At 45.1% G+C, this 23,877-nt stretch overlaps 2 protein-coding genes across 24 annotated transcripts in view; both read right to left on the reverse strand.

Annotated features, from left to right (window-relative positions):
* The window catches only part of LOC149357439 (uncharacterized), a 478,435-nt gene that overhangs the window by 74,609 nt on the left and 379,949 nt on the right, over nt 1–23,877 (reverse strand). The gene's annotated exons all lie outside the window — the stretch shown is intronic.
* On the reverse strand, nt 4,426–20,137 carry LOC149357440 (uncharacterized). 7 transcript variants are annotated; one of them, XM_089584698.1, is made up of 9 exons: nt 19,988–20,137; nt 18,731–19,068; nt 18,518–18,632; nt 15,143–15,257; nt 12,168–12,343; nt 11,546–11,608; nt 10,926–11,000; nt 6,595–6,745; nt 4,426–4,590 (listed from the first exon to the last, which is right to left on the reverse strand). In XM_089584698.1, the coding sequence occupies exons 1-8, from the start codon at nt 20,002–20,004 to the stop codon at nt 6,664–6,666; spliced, it is 981 nt and encodes a 326-aa protein (XP_089440824.1). In that variant the 5' UTR covers nt 20,005–20,137; the 3' UTR covers nt 4,426–4,590; nt 6,595–6,663. The 7 variants fall into 7 exon arrangements, with proteins under 7 accessions (XP_089440824.1, XP_089440820.1, XP_089440822.1 ...); XM_089584694.1 differs by having other exon boundaries at nt 18,731–19,137; XM_089584696.1 differs by having other exon boundaries at nt 4,426–4,619; nt 18,731–19,137.

A 23,877-nucleotide genomic window follows, 5' to 3' on the forward strand; every position in this document is an offset into this window, starting at 1 on the left:
GCACTGGGTAAGTGAAACGCGCTTTCGTCTCATCTTATTTTAAATTTTCAAACCGGAAAAACCTTCGTTTGCAAGCCCAGATCTCAATAATTCTTTTCGCACTTGTCTCTGGAACGCGTGATGATATCTAATGATATTAATCAGTACCCAGGAAAGCATCGCAGCGCACCTTTAAAGAGACGCCGAAGGAAATGCTAAGTCAGGCTACACTGATACGTGGTAGGCTTCTCTGAAAGTATAATTTTCAACGAAAGCAGTGCCTTTTGCAGAGGTGCGATCGTTGTATGGGGTAAATTTTGCCCAAAAATTTTTGAGCACCGAAAATGCCAACAAGTTGCAAGTCAGACCCTTGTCACACGGGTGTGCTTAACCGCAGTTTTCGCTAGCTGCGGTTACTACTATCCACACAGCAATCAAACTGCGGTTATCGCGAACCGTGCTTGGCAACCTCGGTTTAGGTCATTAACCGAGAAGGTGGCAGCATCTATACACAGAAAGTGCCCGTAGGTGTCAGAGCGAGAAGTGCACGAGGTGGCCCTCTTCACGAACATACTTTCCTTTGCACAAAATCATGTTTCAAGAGCAACAAATCAAAATAGGCAGTGTGTATAGTATCGTGCGATGACACTTTTATGCAGAGTTCGATCTCGTCCGAAGGTGCAGTAACAGCGCAATGCAGCAACATCCCACGGCACTCAAGCTAATCATTTTACCACATTTAAGCTGAAAAATCTGCAGTCCCTGCTGCAGCGTTTAAGTAGGTGACACATTCGCAACGCTCGCTGCAAGCGCCACCGTCAATGGCGCTCTGGCGTGCTCCTCCAAAGTCATCACTAGGCCTAACTTGTTTCGTATCGAAGCCACAGAGGACGGCGCCTTTGAATTGACCAAAGCTATGCTACATTGTCTACTTATGGCACTGCCTCACTGACAACCTCATGGTTTCATATTAAAAGAAACATATATGATTGATTTAAGCGACACCTTAGCAGTGGCGCTGGCGTGCAAGCAGATCGGGCCAGTTGCACTGAAATGGCGGCAGCTGCTACGGGGCTGGGAGCATAAAACTACCTTGTATTGCAATTATTACTCCTACCAGCAACTCGGTACAGGTCAGCAGTCCTCAAGGAGGACTGATTCATTTCTGGCATTCCCGTAACCCAGAGCTTATCACTGAGTTCATTGCAGCGCAACTCAGAACGGTGGCGAGCCTTGTGACGACAACGAATCATGATTCGAGATAACCGCAGTCAAGTTTGGTATCTGTGTTTAGACTGCCTGTGTGACTGTAGGTCAACCAACACCAACATTTCAGCATCAGCAAAATTCAAACGAACATAAAAAAAATGGTGGCTAACAGAGCAAGATGGTCATCTGCACGCGCCATCTGTGAAGTGCTATCGTTGGAAAATTCAGAGGTGTGATCATTACACGATTCCAATCATGAGAGTAAACACTGTAAATGGCCCGCACAAATCTCAGCAGAACAGTGCAATGCACATCAAAAAAGTATGATATGATTGTGACTGTACCACCATAGTCGAATGCTGAAGGCAACATGCAGCAGGTAATGTCGAAATTTATAAGCACGATTGGTAGTTGTCTGAGCCAGGCCTAAATGGCATTAAAAAGGGTAGACAAAATAGAACTGTTGGTCGACTTAATTCTGCTGTAATACTGTAAACATCTCAGTACCCATGTCCAACATTCTTGGGAAACAATTACGAAAAAGTGCACTTGCAGAAGAATGCAAAGGCATCACGTTGGGCCCGATGTCACTGCATTATGAACTCCATTTTTGCCCCCAGTCTTCTTCAGCCAGGAGGCACAGCTGCAGTGATGAGTAATTGAAGGATTCCTCCAAATACTGTACGCAGAAAAAGCAAACACTGTTCCTAAATATGCTTGCATGAAAGTACATTTCATCAACCGTCTTAGTTCGAAAACCTGCTTGAATTAGTTGCGTTGTCATTGCCACGTGCCACTTACAGGGGTACATATTTTAAAAAATACTACCACTATTATTATATAGGTTTTAACATGGGCAATGAAAAATGTTTTAGCGGAAGGCTACGGATTAATTTAGACCACCTGGGAATCTTTACCGTGCAATGACATTTCACACCGCAGGCCGTCTTTGGGTTTCATCTCTATGGAAATGTAGCCACTGCGGCCTTGATTGCCTGCCCCCTCCATGCACTCAGAAGCAGAGCACCACAACCATAGCCACCATGGTTTTTGTTTGTGGCAGTTTAGAGTGCCAAAGCAATGTGGGCTATGAAGGACACCATAGTGAAGGGCTCAGGAAATTTTGACTACCTGGGGTTCTTTAACATGCACTGACATTGCACAGTACACAGGCCTCTAGAATTTCGCCTTCATTGAAATTCGACTGTTGTGGCCAGGATTGAACCCCCGTCATTTGGGTCAACACCCAAGTGCCCTATCCAGTGACAACCGTGGCGGCCGTACCTAAGGCAACGAATGTACTGAGCACTGCATTCTCGAAGGAAAAACGTTTAAGAATGTAGTACTACTGCAAGAACGTAGCTTCAATGCCGCCTTTGCACACAGCCTAGAATAAACATAGTATGCATGACTACGCATATGCAAATTAAACACTGCGACACTAAATCTCAAGTAATTTTTACTTCATAAAGACCAATGAAATTTTACGACCAATGGCGTTCTTGATAAACTCTTCAAGGTGACAATCAACCATGGACACTACCAGTACTATAGCTGCATTTAAAAAATCAAAGCACCAGCAAACAATGCAGCAGAGAAGAGTGATTTAATCTCCATCATCGGCAGAAGATCAGAAAGGGCACATTCAACACACATTTAATCTATACCACCATCATGGGTACACCTCTTTAAGGGTCCCAATCTTACATCTTGCTTAACGAATGGCTGGTTATGAAGCACGTTTTCAGCTACATGTTCACCCACTAAATTTCCAGAAAGGAAAAATACAAAATTATTATTCCACGATTGCCAATGCTCTCTTCCGTGAGCATGCTATGTAAGATATCTCCCACGCATTTCAGCAATTTCAAATATCCACCACCAGTTGGAAAATGGAGTGTCAATGAGTGGCATCATGCAGATTGCTGGCTCCACTGAAGAAGCCAATGCTGCAAGCTTTAAACTGATTGCTGTGGGACGATTTACTGAAACTAAGGTGTTGCTTAGATCCTGACATGGTAACGAATCATGTTTAATCCCACGAGATACATGTGGCCTAGCACGAATCCAGAAGAACTGATATGATGAACAATGCTGTTAATCCAAGAACGTTTTTGGAATTTTGCTAAAATATCATAGCTCCCTTGCGGAATAGAAAATGCAGAGTTCAACTGCGATTCTTTCCTTTTCCACTTGCGGCTATAAAGCATCAAACAGATGGGCACAACTGCATTATGCGTAAAAGAGGACGACTTTGGAGGAAAAACAAAGGCAGTAAAGCTTTCGTGCGCTGCAAAACAACAAATGCAGGGTGTCAGCTTAGGCAGATACTAATACCCTCTAAAAGAAACAAACCATAATTAAAAAGCCTATGGTTATACTGGCCTGCAGTCCCTCGTGACAAAATCGTCTGCTGAAAGCACTGTATCCTGTGGAATTTTGCGTACTACAAGTTCCATTGTTTCGTTACTGCGCCTCACACCCTTTTACGGCCGTCGTTTATGAACCGCTGTGAAATCTCTTCAAAATAAAAGGTCATCGCGCATCTGGAATGACCAGACTAATCCACATCCTGTCGTATTACACACGGCAATTTTCTTTACAATAGTATCCGCAATGCACATTTGAAGAGCTAACAACAAAGCAATGCGCTCCTAAGATTCATAAGGTTCAACATTAATTAGAAGAACCTTTAAAGTAGCCAGCGTGGAGTTCTGCCAAAGTCAGTTGCTCCACAGTGGATGGCAGGTGAAGCGTAGTGCCTTCATCCTAACTCTTCTACCCACCACTACATGTACATAACCCTTAACGCTTTAGGACGCAAGCGCACAGTCTTGCCCAATCACACTGTCCATCATGCTATGGCAATTGAGTTTCTTCAGGTGAAACATTAAGCATTCATGTCAATCACGGTGTGACTTGTGTCGCGCATTTTCTGGCTATGAAGGAAACGCAAAGGAAATAGATCCTGAAGTGCATCTTTCCGCAGAAACGTATGCGTTCAGATTTAGTTTAAGGAGCCACTGCATCAACGTCCACACCACGTGCCCCTAACAGAGCCCTTCAGCTTGCTCGTCATATTTCAATTCTCAGAAACCCAAGAAACGGACCGGTGAACTTGCATTTTGTTTCCAGTAAGAAAAACGCGTAAACAGAGTAAGAGTGGACACCACGCACATCGGAATGCTGCTGCTTTGCCTTGCTGCTGAGGTGGGGATAAACACGTGATCTCACCTGGAAGGCCTTCCAGCACGCTTGGCAGAAAGACGAGCTGCCTCTACGTGACGACGGCAAGCCAGACAAAATGCTCTATTTTCGGGACGTGGCGACAACTCTTCAGATTAGAAAACGTGAGATGACCATCAAGCCGCCCTCTGTACTGGCCGCCACCACGTGTCCTTCCTGCACCACGAGTCGCATCCAGATCTCAGCTGCAGCATACACACCAAGGCACACACATACTGCAGAAAATCTATTCTTACGGACCATATACTCCGCAGCCAGATTTCGAGTACGTGAAAGACAGCCCTTTTGGAAGAAGTTATTTCAAGCGCCTCTTGGAGCCCCCAGGCATGAGACAAAAACCTGACAGCAGAAGCAGCTGAAGCAGCCTAAGAAGGTTACTGCTACCATGCTATGGGGATTTCTTGTCCAGATGGCAGTAATAACCGTGTGACAGCTTCACTGAACAAAGCGATAAGCTAATTCATATCATTTTCTCCGATTTTGGTTTTTCATACAAGCACTATCTGCCAGCCTCCAGACCAGCGGCCTAGCTCAAACACACAGGCAGCTGGCTGCAAGTAGGCCGCAGAGCTGTGGCCTGCTTCAGCCAGCCCTCCAAGTTTCACTTTTATTCACAAAGCTCGTTCACCATCACACTTCTTTTCCAACTAAAATCTGCCAATAAGTTACGTCCACAGACAATACTGATCCTTTGTTGACAGAAATATGTGGAGGTCCCTTAATTTATGTTACCTTCAGATAGATGTCAGGTGCCTTCAAAAGTGCACAAGGAGCGAGGAACATGGCAACCGTCTATCTCTCCTCACACCAAACAATGAATCAACCCACCAAGACATGAGAACAGAGGGAGAAAAGCCCACCTCCTTCCCGTTCCTGTGTAGCCTTCGCTGCAGATCCACTCAAGTGCAGCAACTTCCTACTTTTCTATTTATTCCATACCATCAGGCACTAACTTCAATATTGCAAAGGGCGAAAGCATTGAGCTGGTAATAAAAGGCATGGAGAATGCACATAGCAGTGGCCATGGCACAGGTAATCTATAAACTGGCCCATTACGTACCTTCCCCAACGCGAAACGGTAAAACGGTGGCTAGAAATACCAGCAAAACCAAGGTGAGAAAGGCTACAAGCAAGAAGGGTTGCACGTTCAGCTGGTGATTATTTTATACCAGCTTTAACAACTGGATATCAAGGAATTCCAGGGGAGTGTTAAGGCATGTTGAGTGAAGACAAAATTAAGCTGGCCACCGCCTTTGCTTGTTTCCTTCAGTGCTTTCAGTGTGTGCAGATAATCGCAACGCCATACAAGAGTACAAGTGTGGGTGCTATGTATTTTTACTTCTAGGTTGCAACTAAGATGACCTACTGCCATTTTTATATTATGAACCATCAGTGTACCGAACTAATACACAATTGCCCTGAGGTTCAATATATCCAGATTTGACTACTGTTAGTTCACTATAAAATACAAAATTGATGCAAAAGGCATTGCGAGCAGTGGCGATTGCTACCTAACATGAGCAACCGAGCTGCGGCAGACAGGAACCAATGGACATGAATAAGGATGCAAGGACAATTAGAAAGGGCAGCGATAGTGAGAAAGCACATGAGAGAGCTCTGAGGACTGTTTGATATTTAGAAAAAAATAAAGGTGAATATCTTTTCACCGAACACACGCGCATGTCTAGGCACTCTCCTAATGACAACCGCACACAAACGACTACTGCACATATCTACAACACCAAAGAAGCACTGTATACACAAAGCTGCGTGCATGTTGCGTCCTTTCCCTAACTGACCATGCATGCGGCTCAACAAAAAGGATTTCTGCCTTTGCAAGGAAAAACAATGGAGCTTGCGGTATCAGACAAGGACTGCATCTGGTTTCAGTTCTAGTTCAGTCACAAGTTAGCAGAAGAAATTATCTTCATTTCCGTTCCGGTTGAGATACGGCTTTGCTTCTGGTTTTCAGTTCAGTTCCGGCTTCGGTTGGAGTTCCTCCTTGCTGGTACCAAATAGAAAAAAAATAAATCTCTCGACCTGCACCTTCTTCGACACTTATTGCTTAGTAAACGTTAGGGAGGCATGCAGCAGCAGTAAAAGCTCCAAAGTTACTCAATTCCGAATCCAAGAGAAAGCTGGACTGCAGCTGGGACATACCATTCGATGGCTCAAGCGAACCCTACATTCCGATGAGTAGCTTCATTGCCCTTGAAGCACAGCATGCCTCTAGTGGAATAGGTTGGAGACTGCCGCAATCCACGCTGGTTCTGCGTATTGTTTCCCATCAACTTCGATGTCGGAGGCCATCCTGCAGCAAGAAGAAACCAATGTAAATGAAGGCATGCAAAGGATTTCGTGTGAAGACCATGCACCATAATAAATTTAGATTTCAAAATCATCTTACACCGACTTGAGAATGAAATTCACATCCTAGAGAATAACGCAACCTGTGTAAACGCAAGAGAGCTGCACTGATCGACGTATACATGTAATAAGACATTTATTCAAAATAATATTATTGCTAAAATTTGGATGCACACTGGAATAGATTTAATTTAGTGATTTTGAGCATGCAAATTGCATGGAGCAACCTTAAATATCAACAAGCCCAGCCTAACTTCCAATACATTTTCATCGCCAAATGATAGCTCCACAACTTTTCAAAAATTTTCACAAACGGAAGTAGAAACAACTCACTGTAGAAGAGTTATCGTCCCCATCATCGGTTGAATGAACATCAAAAAAAAAAATTGGAGAAAACACTTAAGCTTTGCTCTAAGCATACGACACGATAGAGCTAATGAGTTAATGCCCATATATAAGGAATTGGTCATTCTGAACTTTACATTCATAGGTCTCTGGGAGTCCTCACACCACTCCTTGTGCCATGATGCAGTGGTTAATGGATGCACCACTGCCCTGCAATGGCAGGTGCTGCCATCGGTGAATCTTTTGCGACCCAAGTTGCTCTTCCTGTGTTATCTTTCACGATTAACCATTAACTTAGCCGCCACTTCCCAGGGCAATTAGTTTGCTCACAATTCGGTGGGCAGCTTGTGATGACACCACAAGGTCACGTGACCCAGGTAGCCCACCTAGGCTGCTTTTGTGAGGCTGGCTGCCTATTTACCACACCACCCTATTTATCGATCCACGCCGACGACACCCGAATTTCTGCACAGCAGAAGCCTTAATGCTATCGCGTTTTATCAAATCTGGACATGGCTCCGAATCTCGACTGTAATCAGCTGCACATCCTTATTTATGCCACTGTGAAATAGGCAACACTGTCGCTGGAGGACTCCTCTTTAGACAACCAACGGCCTGACAATCCAATTGAAAACTAGCTGCGCTGAAGAAGCCTGAACATTATGCAATTACAAAACAATCCTTGAAGGAAGCCTCATTAAAGCAGAACTCGGTGGAGACCAAGACTCGCTTACAGAGGTTCACATAGTATGAGAAGCACCGTATTTACTCGCACAATGATCGCACTTTTTTTTTAAATTGACGCAAATTCAGGGATGCGATCATTATGTGGGGGAAAATTTTCTACAAAAAATTTTTGAGCACCGAAAACGCAAACAAGTTGCAGGTCAGACCCTTGTCACACGAGCATGCTTAACTGTGATTTTTGCTAAATACTGTATATGCTACCAAAGGTAGCAGAGTTGCACGTAGGTCCACCATCTTGCCTGTCAAGCAACCGAAGTTATTCGGTGAAGCTGCACTCCGTTTCTGCAGGCGACATGCATAGTGCATCACCGATCAACTGCGGGTGCTTTTCCAAGGTTTGTAGGCCACTTTTTCGCTTAATCACAAACAGAGCATCGAAACAACTGACAGCGCAACACATTCAAGTAATATAGGAAAGAAAAAAAAGAGCTGCTCTTTCTAGTGCTGTGCGTGAGCTGCAGCAGCAGGCGATTTACACAGCTGCCTTCCCCGAACTCTTTACTTGTAACTTAACAACAGACTCAGTATTTTAGATACACCGTACAAATGCAGCATTCATCTTTGCGGCAACATTTATTCACCGGAACTGCGTCAAAAAACCAGTTTATACCCCCTTTATTGAATCCGAAACTCCTACAAAAAGTTACAAGCCAGAACTATAAAAATACAGTATAAAATTCAGAATACAGTTTACTCAAAACTGGATGAATGTTAACATCTGAAACAAACAATCAGATGCCTAAACATGTTTTCCATCGCTTGAAAGTTGTTTTTCATTGAGGTTTTATGCCAACAAGGATAAATACACACTGCAGAGCTCTATTTTAGTGCTTAAACAGTGTAAACGAAAAAGTGCACAGCCACAAGTCTAGCCTGTTTTCAGTAAAGAAATCTCAAACTTTTAGCAAAAAAAATGTTAATAAAGTGCCTGTACTTGAAAAAAACATGCTCACTGTGCAACATAACCAGATTTTTTATCTAGTAAGCTGTACCTAGTTCATGCTCTGTTTCAGATAGAAAACTGCACTAAATATGAGGTCTACACCAAATTATGTGTAGCAGCTCTCAATATCCAGGTTCTCCGAGATCATATCGCTTATGAATCAGCGATCAACTGCCAATGGTATTGAAACTCGGGAACACCTTTAGATTTCCTCCGGACCCGTACCATCGACCTTCCAGAAGGCACAGGGTATCACAGCCACACTTTCAGGAAAGCTGTTTCGTTGGGTGCCTTTACACTCTGGTGACTCGAAATGTAACCTTTAAGAGTGGCGAACTGCGGTTCATTTCTCAAAAAGGAGTTATAGGTGTACTATGTAATAAAGCAAGAAACCAGTTAAATCCTTATATTTTACATGACAGCACATTCACTCTCTTCTGTATGCTTTAACCTAGTGGTGATCTACAATGTTGGTTTGTTGGTTTATGGTGTTTAACGTCCCGAAGCAACTCACGCTAGGACAGATGCCGTAGTGAAGGGCTCCAGAAATTTTCACCACCTGGGGTTCTTTAACGTGCACCGACATCACCCAGTACATGGGCCTCTAGAATTTAGCCTCCATTGAAATTCGACCGCCGCGGCCAGGATCGAACACACGTGTTTCGGGTCAGCAGCCGAGCACCATAACTACTGAGCCATCGCAGCCGGTGTGTCGACATCCCGAGCCGTGCATTATTAGGAAAAGAATATGAACTATCTTTTCTATAAAAGTTTGTGAAAAGGCAGTGGCGTGCATTCCATGCAAAAAACTGGCAATTCCAGCGACGTTTGCATAAATCTAACAGCTCACACACATCTGCGAAAATTCAGGAGGCTTGCAGCAGCCTTTTAACTTCCCCCCATGGATGCACAGCCAACAAAAGCACCTTGCTGTGAGTCAAGCAATTCCACCTGAACAATACTTGATGTAAATGGCACTTGAGTGAAAATTGATGTCTCTTAAGGCATCCTTGCCTACAAACCTGTCAGTAATGGTACCAAGATCAACAGCTGCTGCTGTGAGGTGTTGCTCTTTAAAAACTGTATAGTTTAATTCCAAAATAACACACAAACCTTGTAGGTGAATGAGAACACCACAGCATTTCATTTCAGGAGAGCAAGCTGCTGGGCTAGTTGCTGAAGCATGTTAAATAGAATTCAGTGCAAAAAAAATGGACAAGGGACAAAGTAAGAGACACAGAGCGCTCGTGAACGTCTCTGTGTCTCTTACTTCGTCCCTTGTCTGTTTTTTTTGCGCCGAATTCTATTTAACAGCATTTCATAACTGCAGACACAGACAATTCACAAAACAAACACTGTGGAAGTATGCTTAGATTTATTTATCACATTATGCCGCGTGGCAACCAAGCATTCAGAAAAGAGAAAAAAAAACATTCGTAGCAACCACTGAAGTCAGCGGCGAATGACGGAGCGGGGAATGACGGTATAGAGTAAAACACTTTGCCACTTTCTGAACGATTGGTGCAGCTGGGAGCTGAGCACCCAGTCATTCTGATGGAACTGTGATGGAATAGCTGCAGCGCGAGAGCTATGGATGTGAACAGCACCGAACAGACAGCGGCTGGACAGTGGAAAGACTTCTAACTTGGCAGGCTGTCAATCCAGTTAGTTGCAGCGGTGGCGTTGGGAATTACAAAAAAGCGTCCCGAAAACGCAAACAAGTTGCAGGCAAGTTGGTTAGCAGGTTCAACCAACCTCAGAACAAAAATGCCGGCTGGCAGAGCAAGATAGTCACCTGCACATGCCATCTGTGAAGTACGATCATCGGCTAAACTTGGCACATAAATTTCAGCGGCAAGTTCGGGGTGCGATCACTATGCGAGTAAATACAGTATACATATCTAGGGAGCACTTGGCTTTACGCCATTCGGATTAGGAGTGCTGAAGTTGAGTAATGAGGTTTTAGGCTGTAGCTGCCCCTTCTAATCCAACTGATGCACCTAACAGAGGCATGTGCACTGCAGTGTTTTAATAAAACATCACATGCATGCTTCTGAAAGAAAAAACAAATGATTTCATGGATACTCACCCCTGTAGTTCATGATGGAAAAGACACTGGAGATAGGCCTTCACACCAGTTGAGGGTTTTTCAGTTGCAGGGGAGCTGAAAAGGAAAAAACGAAGAAGTGCATGTTCGAACACAGCCATTAAACTTATCTTGTAGTTGAGGAGCTGCCCACCAAGCTTAAAAGCACTCAATTTAAAAATCTGAGAAAAAGAATCTACCACGTAAATAAGTCAAGCAAGTTCACTCAGCTACTGACCTGGTCAAGAGTGAATGCATAAGCAGCCATTACACACGTGAAAAGAACCACTTTTGAAATTGTACAGTTGTAGCAAATTCATTGATAATCATTTGCACACTGAAATGCCAGCTGAAAATGACCTCAATTACCTTCTATTTGGTCTAAAGCTGAAAATGCAACTTGGTGTTTGTGGGGTTTCTAGTTGTGGTTTTGTTGCGATTGTGGCTTGTTAAGAAAAGTCAGGTACTGATATCCTACCAAAGTTTTAATAAATGAAGGGCATGGCCTTTCCTTTAGTTCTTGGAAGTTTTTATCGTTAGTGCTGGCAAAGAGACCTTAAATGATTTCGGTGCAACTTTTCATGTCTTCCTCTTCACATCAAAGATCACTCGTAGACACTCACACCGATGGGCGTTGTGCCTCTTCTCGTCTCCCCTTGACGCGACGTAGGTATTCTAGACGACGTCTGCAAAATATTTAGAACACAAAATCCTTAAATTCCTGGCCCGACAGAAAGTGACACACAGATGCACGAAAGACATGTTCCTACAATGAAACTGTTCTGTTGGACAAAAAAAAACATCCAAAAATAATATATATAATGCTGATCCCGAGCGCCCCATCATTAATGTAACTGGTGCCTGCCACGGTGGGCAGTTTGCTCTATCTGATAGGCAGGTTGTGATGACACCGCAATGTCACATGACTCAACTGCCTTTCAGGTTCCTCTCCGGGCGCCACCTGTCAGAGTCATGCTCGTTATTTTTTTGCTCACAATGCTGATGCCACTTTAATGTTATTAGTTGAAAATATCATAAATGATAGGATCCATTATACAATAACTGATATGAAATTTAAAGCAAGGTGCTCACATTGGTAGGACTGCACCAATGTGCCGTTCCCAAGCATAGGATAGCAAGCTCATGGAAGCGCCATACATGTCACTTCCACTATCAACTGAGGAGGACATCCTCTTCTCTATGGGCATGTGCAGCTCCATAGCAGTGAAAGTTAGCGCAGTGTACATTACGTGGTAGTCCAGCGTTGAGGACACGGGACTGTGCGACCTGGTTCTGGAAAACCTGCGACAGGCCGAGCATCGGTCCAGGAGAATGCCGCAATGTTTCTCGTGGGAAGCAAGGACTTCATGGCTTGTGCACAGACTGGATCTAGGAAGATGGCACCGTTCTGGCTTCCAACTCTGCACATGGAAAAGCAACAATCCTTTGAAACCATTCGTGCTAACCGGGGCAGACTCCCCAGGCCGTCTTTGTGTCTGGTTACTAAACAAAACCAGCACATTACAAATCAAAGCAAATGATAAGTAGCACCCCTACTCAAGAATGTCCTAATAAAGCCTATACTAAGCCCTAAGCCACCGCATGCTCTTTGATCATGGTAGTTGTCATGCCTAGGTAATGAAACCTGCCTTGCTCCCTCCCCACAGCAAAGAAGTTTCCATAAGCAATCAAATTTTGTTCTTTATTCATTTGCGCCACAGACTTGATGCTTACCTCTACAATTTGACTGGCTGATGACAAAATAGATGCACCACTGAATTTGGAAAAATGGAAATAAGGTAAAGCTAGATCCGCATGCAGACCAAAGTGCGTATTCCAGGTCAAGCTCGGCACATGGAGGACAGTTCGTGTGAAGCTCGAATTTCTCTTACGCAATGAACTGCTCAAGCCCAGCTGAAGGTCGACAAAAGCCACCAAAATCAAGGATCATGGGAATGTTTTTTTTATTATTGTTCACCTGTGGTGTTGATCTCGCACACGGTGCTCTGCCACTAGGTGACTGCTGTCCATTCTTCTGCTTTCGGGGCTATTTATGTGTAGTGTAAACTAACCTTCAGGGTGTTCACCAGTGCCACCTCCTTTCATAGCGGCGGACGTAGTCCGTTCTGTATTATCGCGAGCTCCACATGGAACGTGATCAAACGGTGGCATCAAGAATACCAAAGGCTACCTATTGCATAGAAAAGAAAAGCATCACTTATGTTCCTTTCTTTTGGTGATTGTTGGCTTCCTTCATGTATGTCATAACGAGCCTTTTTTTTCCTTTCCCGTATCTGCTCAATTGCAGTAGCATGGCTCACAAGTGGAGGAAGGTACGGGCTACCAAAACGCACAGCACAAGCTCAAGCAACTGCGTGCACTCGGTAGAAACAAAACTGTCTGAGTGCCAAGGGAGCGTCAGGGTCAGTTCGTATATGCCTTCGGTATAGCACAATAGAATGCACAAGAAATTCATATTGAAAGCCATCGTGCTGGCTGAGGCTCAGAAATAAGCCATTAGAGGATATTCCTACAATGTAAATATATATCAGCCTGAACAGGAGCATAAATGGCTGTCTGCTATAACTTCATCATGAAAGAGTCCCATAAGCAGGAGGAAGGAAAAATGAGATCCCATTTTTTTGCTGTCACGAACCAAGGGGCAAACCATAGCATTCACAATTACTGCTTTTCCAAACAGGAGTACATCGGTTTGGATATTTCTTCAGACCCTGATGGATTTTAGAAACTCCTTTCTTAGCGTCTGCCCACCACCTAGTGGCAGCTGCAGGTTTGCCACACATGCAAGTTGCAGGTGATGACACTGGCTTCCTCGTCGCTGCATGTCCACTTATCGCCTCTGTTCTTGCTGCTTCAGGCAAGTTTGTCATGATACAAGACATCGGGTCGCCTCGCGTACCATTCTGCTGCATAGACTCTACCTCTAAAGCCACCAAAGTGTTCGCGGACCACTTGGTGTTGCTTTGCCTGTGCCGCCAATCCGTGAGAGGCCTAGCTCCCTCGGACCAACACAGCTGCGTATGACACGTCGGCCTCGACGCAGCTGCCACCTTACCACCCACTTCTCCATGCATGCTTGCCGTGATACAAGAGATTCGACACGATCGACCTGGGCACTAGCATACCGCATTGAAAATGCATCGTCTATGCAGCACACAAATAAATGCTGGCAGCTGCCGTCTCCCTATGTTGGCATGGCAGTGTGTGCATGTCGCATCAGTTTCATGTGAACCTCCTGGGATATAAAAGACCATATTATTCATCGTTCTGTATAGGCGTAAGCAGTACTGAACTTTCCTTTGATGTCACTGATCCCCACGCACTAAATGCCACTCCCTCTCGAGTGTGCAGCGACATGCTGTGAACCCCGTAAGGAATTTGGGTGTAACGAGACAAAATGCTTCATCATAGAGACTCGAGGAGACAATTCACATAGCAGTATCAAAATATTTATTCTTGCATGCAGCTGAATAATGTGTATGGCAGTAGTCATGGCTGTTTACGTTAACTACAGCTGGTAGTAAAATCAGTTTCTCATCCAAACGCTAGATTTTTGAATTTAGTTAATACGCAAATTAATTACCTTGATTCACCTGTATTCTGACGTTCACCAAAACTACTATTATCATACTGCATAAGCTATTTTTACATAAAAAAAGCCTATTTTAAAAAATTAGTGGCGGGCTTCCCGCAATACCTTGTATATAGACTCAGTCTGGCAGCCCCCCGCTTTCCAGCATCCAAAAGGTATTTAAATTCGCAGCAGGTTAGTGTTAGAACGGGTGGCTTTTTTTTATATGGCTTCGATGCCTATGAATACATGACAAGATATACAATTAAAATGCGAACTGCGTAGCCTGCTGTGTCCATAAATTTATGCCAACTGGAAACATCCCTAGCTGATCGCAATGAGCAACAGTAATGATTAAACGGTGGGGGAAAATGTTCACAACCTAACCTCATGTTCCAAGCTGTCACCTGTAGCAACATCGCTGCTTCCAGATAATTAAACGTATTTGTGCAGATGTGTTATTCTACGCTCTCATGCAGAAGTCCAATATTATGCACAGGGTGACAAGGCGCATACTAGAACACCCTGCAGGGAAGTGGTATACAAAGAATTCTGTTCATCTGTGCTCCGTGAGCACTGCATGCATGCGTCTGAAAAACTGCGTCCAGTGGACGCGCTGTGCATCTACCTTTTTTGTTCTCTGGATGGAGAGTCTGCTGGTCAACGTGGTTACGCGATGCAGGTATTCCACACAGACTGGCAAGTCTTCATTCCCGGTGCACCAAGAGACACAGCCAGGAAGCCTGCAGTGGTAATTACAGACCGCAATTTTTCCCAGTACTGACGAGCGAATTGTCCGGGAACCAATTTTGGCATGCTAACTAGAAAGTGTCAATTAGGACTGAGGATGTCACAAGCCTCGCTGACAGCAGCTAAAACCTAACTCACTTAACTAGACACGTTAAATGATTGCTATACATTAACGTTCACCCGAAGCTTAGCTTTAGTGCATTCTCTATTCCCTAAAGCATAAATTGCTTCGTTTCGTTAAGCCGACAATAGTAACCGAAAAATGATAAAATCGTAGCTTCATTGTGCAGGCCTTCCAAACCTACAGAACTGTCTTCTGCCCCCCCCCCCCCCCCCAGTTCCTGTGGCGTTTTGCAGCTAAGCCCACAGTCGCGTGGAGACAAAATGAAAAACACCGTGTGTTTTGCGATGGCAGTGCAAGTTAAAGGACCCTAATTGGTCGAAATAAATTCCTAGTCGTTCATTACAGCATCTCTCAAAGGCCACCAGCAGCTGCAGCACATTACATCCCACATAACACTACATGCACTGTCATTCTGCACACCAAAAACCTATACTTATTAGGATATTCACTGCGTGCATGTTCAGCGGTATGCTCATTATTTCCCAGTAAAGTTAACACATACATCATATGAGGAAAAAGCCACAGCTCATTCTAGAATAACTTGTAGTTACATTTACACCCCAATGGTAACTGTATTGCGACTTTATGGCACTTTTACAGCAGTATGCAAACAATCAAAATGCTGAATGAGTGCACACGCCTGCTTTTGGCTGAGTCATGAACATTGCTGCCATCCATGGTCACACCCCAGCTTAGTGTTCAACCTGCCTTTTAATGTTGCTCTTGATGTTGAATATTACAATCTGAATATTGCATTGCATATTTTTGGGCAGCTGGCTGTGTCAACAGTACCGTCTGCTGAAGCAGTGAAGGCAAGAAAAATACTACAGTACTTTGTTTTTGGTCTTGGATACTGTTTGATCTTAATGGTGTGTTTTGGTGCGGCTGGCCATGCCAGGAATGCTTTCCCATACAGCAGTAAAGATGGGCAAATACATATACTAAAAAGTTTGAGTTCTTGACCCTGAATGCAAAATTCACTATCAAAACGTGTTCATAATGATGACCACACTAACAATGTCTTTTGAATCACAACTCGAAGAGCCATTCATAAAGGTGACAGAAACAGAGAGGGTGCCTATAGTAGCATGGCAGGGGAGGATTTCCTATGCAAAGCATGAAAGCCTTAAAAAAATGTCCAAGAAATCATAACGAAAACAGCGCAAACTTCACGAAGGATGCAGAAAGGGGAGATGAGAGACAGGCAAGAAATACATGTTTCAAATGGGACCGCCCCTTTTAAGAATGACCCATAAATCCACCCTTGTAGCACTGCAACACACCATGTTTCACATCCACATATCTAGTTCGGTGCATACTAATTAATACACATGACTGTACCTTTTCGGACTATTGCTAGAAGGGTAGGAGTACCTATAGCGGCTGCAGTATAGGTTTCAGTGTTGTTCATTATTTCAATGCTGTTTGTCATGTTTAACGTGCAGAGCTGCTGTTTAACATGTAGAGCTGCTGCTGTACACTACAATTTCCTGTACTTGGTGAAATACTAGCTTGCAGTGTCATTCACTTCACTTTATTCACCTTAAAGACCACCTTTAGGGGGTATTACATAAGGTGTGGAATAATATATGCAGTAACAAGTACAAGTCATTATCTTTGAATTATAAGTATATTTCATGAGAAATGGCATTAGGCAGGCAGAATTCTTTTACCTTAATTTCTTTGGGGTACTTGCCTGAATCGATAAAAAGAAAGTCGGATATGGGCATAGTCAGCCGTGACGATGAAACAAAACTAGCGATTGCACCGGTGGCGCCATCTCGTTTGTCGACCGTAGAGATTCGGCAAAGGAAGGGGGTGCTTTGCAGAGGATTTGAAGACGCTGCTTCAACTGCTTTATCAATGACCACAAGAAACAGTTTGGCCAAAACTCCCCTCAATCTTTCATGAAAAAGTGTCTTCAAACTTTCCGCAAAAGCAACCCTCACCGTTCTCCTTTGACGATTCTCCATGGCTCACAAGCGAGATGGCACCACCGGTGCAATCGCTGAGAAAACACCTAGTTTTGTTTCGTCGTCGCCACACACGATGCGAATATCCAACTTTTTTTTTATCAATTCAGGCAAGTAGCCAAAGCAAATGTAGCATAAGACAATTCTTTTGACCTAATGCCATTTCTGTGCGAAATTTGAGCTCGAAGAACTCGCCACTGTAGCTGAGAAAAGCATTCTACGGAAGCAGCACGGATAAAATTCTAATAAAAGAATCTTTAGGAAGCATTTAATATTTAAGCAAAAGAGCACATCGATCGATGCAAAGCATGACGAGTTAATTTTTTTCACTGCCCACCAGTTATGCTCTGCTGCTGTGCCAGCTGTCATCAGTTTTCAAGGCGCATGGACTGGAATCCTCAGAACGAGTCGACAACTGTTCGATGTGCAGCTGTTGCTTTCATGTCATTTTTGATGCACAGTAAATGGCTCAATGGCAACGAAGCCTGGTGCTGTTGTCCAGATGAAATGGTCCAAAAAATGTGTCATCAGCACAGCTGCCATAGTAATCATATATCCCGAATTGCCTTTAGGACAAAGGCCTACAGAGGCTAAGGAGGTCACAGACCTTTAAGCCAAATGCCTTGTAAAGGATTTTTGGTCAACGACCTTTAGGGTAAACGCATTTGACAAAGGCCTGCACCCTAAATGCTTTCGACATAAAGGCCCTTACCATAAGCACCTTCAACCTAATGCCTGCAACCTAAACACATGCACTCTAAAGATCATCAACCTAAAGGCCTCTAATCTAAATGCATGCACTATGAAGGTCGTCAACCTGAATACCTAACTGTCTTCAGAGACATCTGAGACATCAAAACTACTTACTAACAAATATGGTTAACTAGCGGCCCACGATGAGAGAATGCTTTTGAATTCACAGCATGTAGTCTTTAGTGCCCTTATTAATTTGCACTTTAAATTCTAGTTATTAAAGTGATGCTTTGTTAAAATCTACCTGTGGCTTCCAGTGACTGCACTAGTGTAAATTCATTCATTCTGGCACTGAACCCATTACTGCAAAAAGCTTGAAAACTGGAAGCTGTATCAGTGTGTTTAGCACTGAAGAATACTCAAAGCATAGAAGGCTCGAAAGAAAAAAGCAGCCCCTTCTCACCATCGAACGCCCTCCTGCAGCTGGTAGTCCCTGCGCCGATCAGCCGCTGTCCTGATGCCGAGGCAGGAATGCCCCATCTTGCGAAGGGGACCTCCATCCAGAGTGTACGTAGTTTCTGATGGGTGATTTAAGAATGTGCATTAACATCACCGAAAATGCTACACATGACTATTTTCATGCTGCAGAAATCCAAGTAAAAAATGGAGTTCCTACCATTTACGAAGGCAAAGCTGTCGGCGCGGCCGCCACGGCTGAGCACGTTAGGGCACGCCGGGACGGCGGCCTGAAGACATACTATACTGCCAGTGGCAGTATTTGTGGCAAGCACAACCCGGAAAATTCGCTGAGTGCTCCGGCGAGAGACAGCGAAATCAACAGCAGCCGGGTCGAGCCGACGGCCCGGAGGCGGCCGGTTGCATCCCTTCCTGACGGGGGAGGCCGACCTCCTCGCTCTCGGCGTCGCCATCGCTACCCGGTCGGGGGTGGGGGGGAACGCCAGTCCGTTGGCTGCCATCTTGACGCCGGGCGGGGAAGGAGACCGCCATCTTGAACTGGAACAGGACAGAAAAGACCGCCATCTTGCAATGAAGACGGGCAGGGAAGGAGACCGCCATCTTGAACTGTAACAGGAAAGGAAAGACCGCCATTTTGAAATTATCGCAGAGGACGAGACCCATCTTGTGTCTGACGACGCTGTGAAACGGCGTCTACTTCTAGAACGCATAGCTGCTGCATTATTTTATCGGTGTGTTCCTCTTCCTGAGCAATCTTCATTGCCTTCTTGATCGTAACATTCTCGACGAGTTAAATGAACCGGCGACGAAGTTATGCGACTGCAAGCTGCAAAGGATTTGATCTTGCACCATGATGTCGGTAGCGGCCAAACTTGCACGATTTGGAGAGCCGTTGGACATCGCGAATGTATTCGATGTTTCGCTCAGCAGGACTCTGCACTCTGCGTGTGAAATGAACGCGGCTGAAATATTCACTTTGTTCTTCTTGAAAGTGCATGTCTAGCATTTGAAGGGCCGCTTTGTATACGTCCGGTGCCTCAGAGTCACCTGTCCCTATGTCGGTTCTACCCTGCGTCTCTTCCTCGATGAAGCTCTAGTAGACATTGATGCCTTCTTCCCACAGCGCGTTGAGCAGAAGCGCTTTCTTGTGGTCCGGCGTTGCGGTCTTGGCGGCGGCGTCGTAGGGCCTGGAAAACACGTCGCCATTTGAGCCAAGGTATAGCCGGGGCATGCCCAGAAGGGTGCCGGAGGTATTGCCAAGTTCATCTTGCAGAAGGAGCAAGCGGAACGAGGGGATCAGGACAGCCGTGCAGAAGGCGCCGCAGTAGCGTCGATAGGTCACGCAGACGACGTTAAATTCACGTCAAAAAACAGCCAAGTGCAAAAATGCTGCGTGAAAGTAGGTCAGCAGAAGTAGTAGACGTAGCAGAGAAGTAAGTAAAATTTTCTCACTCACGTATAGGCATGATGCATGTGGATGGATCCTCGTCGTCAAAATGTGTCGGGCGCGGCCGCCATGCCAGAACACGTTAGGGCACGCCGGGACGGCAGCCTGTATAAAGACATCGACGCTAACGCTGAACGACGTTGAGAGAGTCACCGTTTATTCAGAGCGCGGCGCGTTAAATAGACTGAGCGACGCCAATACAGCGCCCCCATGGGGTGAGCAATCTGTGGTCCCGAAAGCGAAACCAAGTTAAAACACTAATAGCTTTTGGAGCGAGAAACGGGCGTCGAGTTAGATGAACAGCAAATTTTAAGGCGGAAGCCTTTAATGCCTGATCGTTGTAAGCAAGAGTTGTCGACAGAAATATCACGCTTTTCAATTGGTCGAAGTGGTCGTGACGTCACAATGCGCGAATTTCGAATGGGGCCAATTGAACTTCGGTTAGTAACCATGCAACCAATTACAGGGATGGTGTAGTGATGTTCCAAGTAAAATAAATAAATAAATAAAAGCGAGTAGGAAATTGGTCGAGTTGGGGAATCGACCCAGGCACTCCGGAGTGCGAGATGAGCACGCTAACCTATCCGCCGTGGCAACTCGATGGTTTTGAATGAACAAACAAGGCGCGTCTAGTGAATACTGTGTTTTCGATCACTCCCATCTTTCTCCCTTCCCTGGCAGAAAAATTAAAAAGAAAGAAAACAGAACAACAAGAAATTGAAAAGGAAAAATTAAAGGAATAAAAACTAAGAAAAATAAAAATGTTGAAAAATAAATAAATATTTATAAAGCACAAAATTAAAGAAATGAATGCAAACCAGTGCGCAAGGAAAGGCTCTCGCCTTGCAGCACTTCAGAGAGCAAAAGTGCCCTCTGAATTTTTTGTCTCGTGCTTCAAAGTTTTGCTATAGGTGCCAAAGTTCAGCCACAGCTTTTCGCCTCTCCTTCCCCGCTGTGCTTTCCAAGCCTTCGACAGGCAAATAAATGTGGCCACGGTGTCCTGACTTTGCACGCACAGAACTGATGCCGCCTGACTGGCGACCTCAATACCACGCGTCCAAAGAACGATATGTTAAACAGCAGCACACACACTATATTATTCAAGTTCACTATAACACATATGCACGTCACTAAACTGGTTGCGTTCTAGTTATCTGTCCCTGCCAGTCTAGCTGGGGTGAAATTTCCGACCTACATCTTGACACCTACACGCAAGCTGCAGCGTTCGCCAGCGGCGTTCGCAGGCCCCGAAGCACCGCTTGCGACGCATAGCGCACTCACCGAAGCTGGGGCTGGTCGAATGCAGCCATGGAACGAACACGTGGAAACAGAGCCGAGCGGCGACCTTCACGGCAGCTGGTTGTCGTCCCCAAGGAACGAGCGGAGACCCTTCCAGGGCGTAGCTGTTGGCTGGCCGACAGATCCAATGTGCCACACCGACGCAGTTACGTCCACGTCACTGTTCGATCAGCGCCTTTCTACACTGCTGCGCTGTTTGCACGTGGCGGCGTTCTTCGCAGTCGCCTTTTCTTTCTGCTTTTAGTTGTGGACTTACCCGAATCCGAATCCAGTGCGCCTGCTTCTCGATATTCACTATTCTAGTTGACTATAATATTCACATTTGGCTGGTGGCGCCAAGTTGCCTCACTGATCACCGTCAGTGAGACCAGCGCCTCCTTGATTTTTTACAACTCGAGCCGCATCACCCGCTTCGTAATGTGAGCCGTCGGTACGCCTCATTTCAGTTAGTTGCCGCGCTGCGGCGCTCCCCACTGCTTGCGTCATGTTTGCGAATTAGATACAAGCCATCGGGTCGCCCCGCGCAGCACTCTGCTGCACAGACTCTGCTTCTGAAGCCACCAACGTGTTCGCGGACCACTTGATGTTGCTTTGCCTGTGCCGCCAGTGCGCGAGAGGCCTAGATCCCTCGGACCAACACAGCGGTGTGTTCGGCCTCGACGCAGCTGCCACCTTACCGCCTACTTCTCTATGCATGCTTGCTGTGATACAAGAGGTTCGACACGATCGACCTGGAGCACACCGCATTGAACATGCATCATCTGCGCAGCACACAAATGCTCCCAGCTGCCGTCTACCCATGTCGACATGGCAGTGTGTGTAAGACACATCGGTTTCACGTGAACCTGCTGGGATATAAAAGACAGTATTAATCATCGTTCTGTATACGGGTAAGCCGTACTGAACTTTCCTTGCACTAAATGCCCATCCCCATGCACTAAATCCCCATGCACTAAATCCCCTCCCTCTCCAGTGTGCAGCGACATGCTATGAAACCTGTAAAGAATTTGGGTGCAACGAGACGAAATGCTTCATCATCGACTCGAGGAGCCAATTCACATAGCAGTATCAAAAAATTTATTCTTGCGTGCGACTGGAAAATGTGCATGGCAGTACAGTCGTGGCTGTTTACAGTAATATGTACTATCAGCAACGAATGAAACGCGAACAAGAAAACGTAGGTGGCAACACAAAAACACCAACGTATTAGCTCCTGTATTGGAAATACAAGCGCGGTTGAATAACACTTCTAAAGAAGAGTATTCGTGCCTTCAAAATGAATAAAGCAGGAGCTAGTATACAGCTTCCCCTGGCTAAGAGCTGCTTATTTTGAAGTGCGTGGTTCAGTAGCCTTGTTCGCGTTTCATTTCTTGCTGATAGTACAGCTGGTAGTATGAACATTCTTGACGGTATTGGTGAGAGCCACCAAAACAAGGATAAGGGACGAGCACACAGGACGAAGCGCTTCGTCCTGTGTGTTCGTCCCTCTTCCGCACAATGATAGCGCTCACCAATACCTTCAAAAATGTATTTCCAACTAGCCCCGGTAGCAGATCTTTTGTCTTTAATTTCCAGTATAAACAGTTTTTGATCCAAACGCTAGCTTTCTGAATTTAGTGAATACGCAAATTAGTTACCTTGATTCACCTGTTCTCTGACGTTCACCAAAACTGCTATTATCATACTGCATAAGCTTTTTTTACATAAAAAAGCCTATTTTAAAAATTAGTGGCGGGCTTCCCCGCAATACCTTGTATATAGATATCTTCAGCCGGGCACTGAAGATAGCGGGTAAGACCCATTAAAGGGGCCCAGGAACACAATCTTAGTTAACTGTTTTGCCTGTTGATTGCATACAGTGAGTTATAATGGTGCTATTAGCGTCGGTAATACTGCGTACATTCCGTTTTTTAATATTTTAATCTCCTCCCAAAAACAACTTCATGGCTCTGATGGTGTCGCCACACAGTGGCGGGAGTTTAGCAGCGGATATGACATCACCTGGCGCGAGCTTGATGACCTGACAAACAGTAAATATACCGCAAATTGTGTGAATAAATATAGACACATTTTGTCACCTGTCTGCGTTTTATATTAGATCAACAAAAACAACTTGCTTGTCTTAGATAAAAGCCCTGCAAAGCAAGTAAAATAAAAATACACCACCAGGGGCGCTCTGGCATGGAAACAACGCTGCCAGTCTCAGCAAGAACGAGTTACAGAGAGCAGGCAACCATGGAGTACAAACTTCCGCGACGTGCTCTGGCTGGCTGTTTTGATTGGTTGCGCCAGGTGCCGTCATTGGGAGAGCGATATAGCAGTGGGAAGCCCCGCCAAAATCGAGTTGAGGGCAGCGTTTTGTTTGCTTGTATTTTGAAATTTCTTCACTGAATAACTCCCGTTCCTGTGCATGGATTCCTGTAATTCTTTTTAAGTCAGCATCTGTGTGACATAAAGAACCCACCTGAAGTATAGCCGGTATTCCACCAGGCAGTGTTTCGCAGCCCCTTTAATGAATGTGGGCGATTTCAATGCTCCCAGCCAATTATGGGGCTACAAGAAGGGGGAGGCGCGAGGTAGAAAGCTAGCGCAGCTTACCT

The sequence above is a fragment of the Amblyomma mixtum genome, chromosome 3 (assembly GCF_055824585.1).
Source record: "Amblyomma mixtum isolate Tamu chromosome 3, ASM5582458v1, whole genome shotgun sequence".
Lineage (NCBI taxonomy): Eukaryota > Metazoa > Arthropoda > Arachnida > Ixodida > Ixodidae > Amblyomma > Amblyomma mixtum.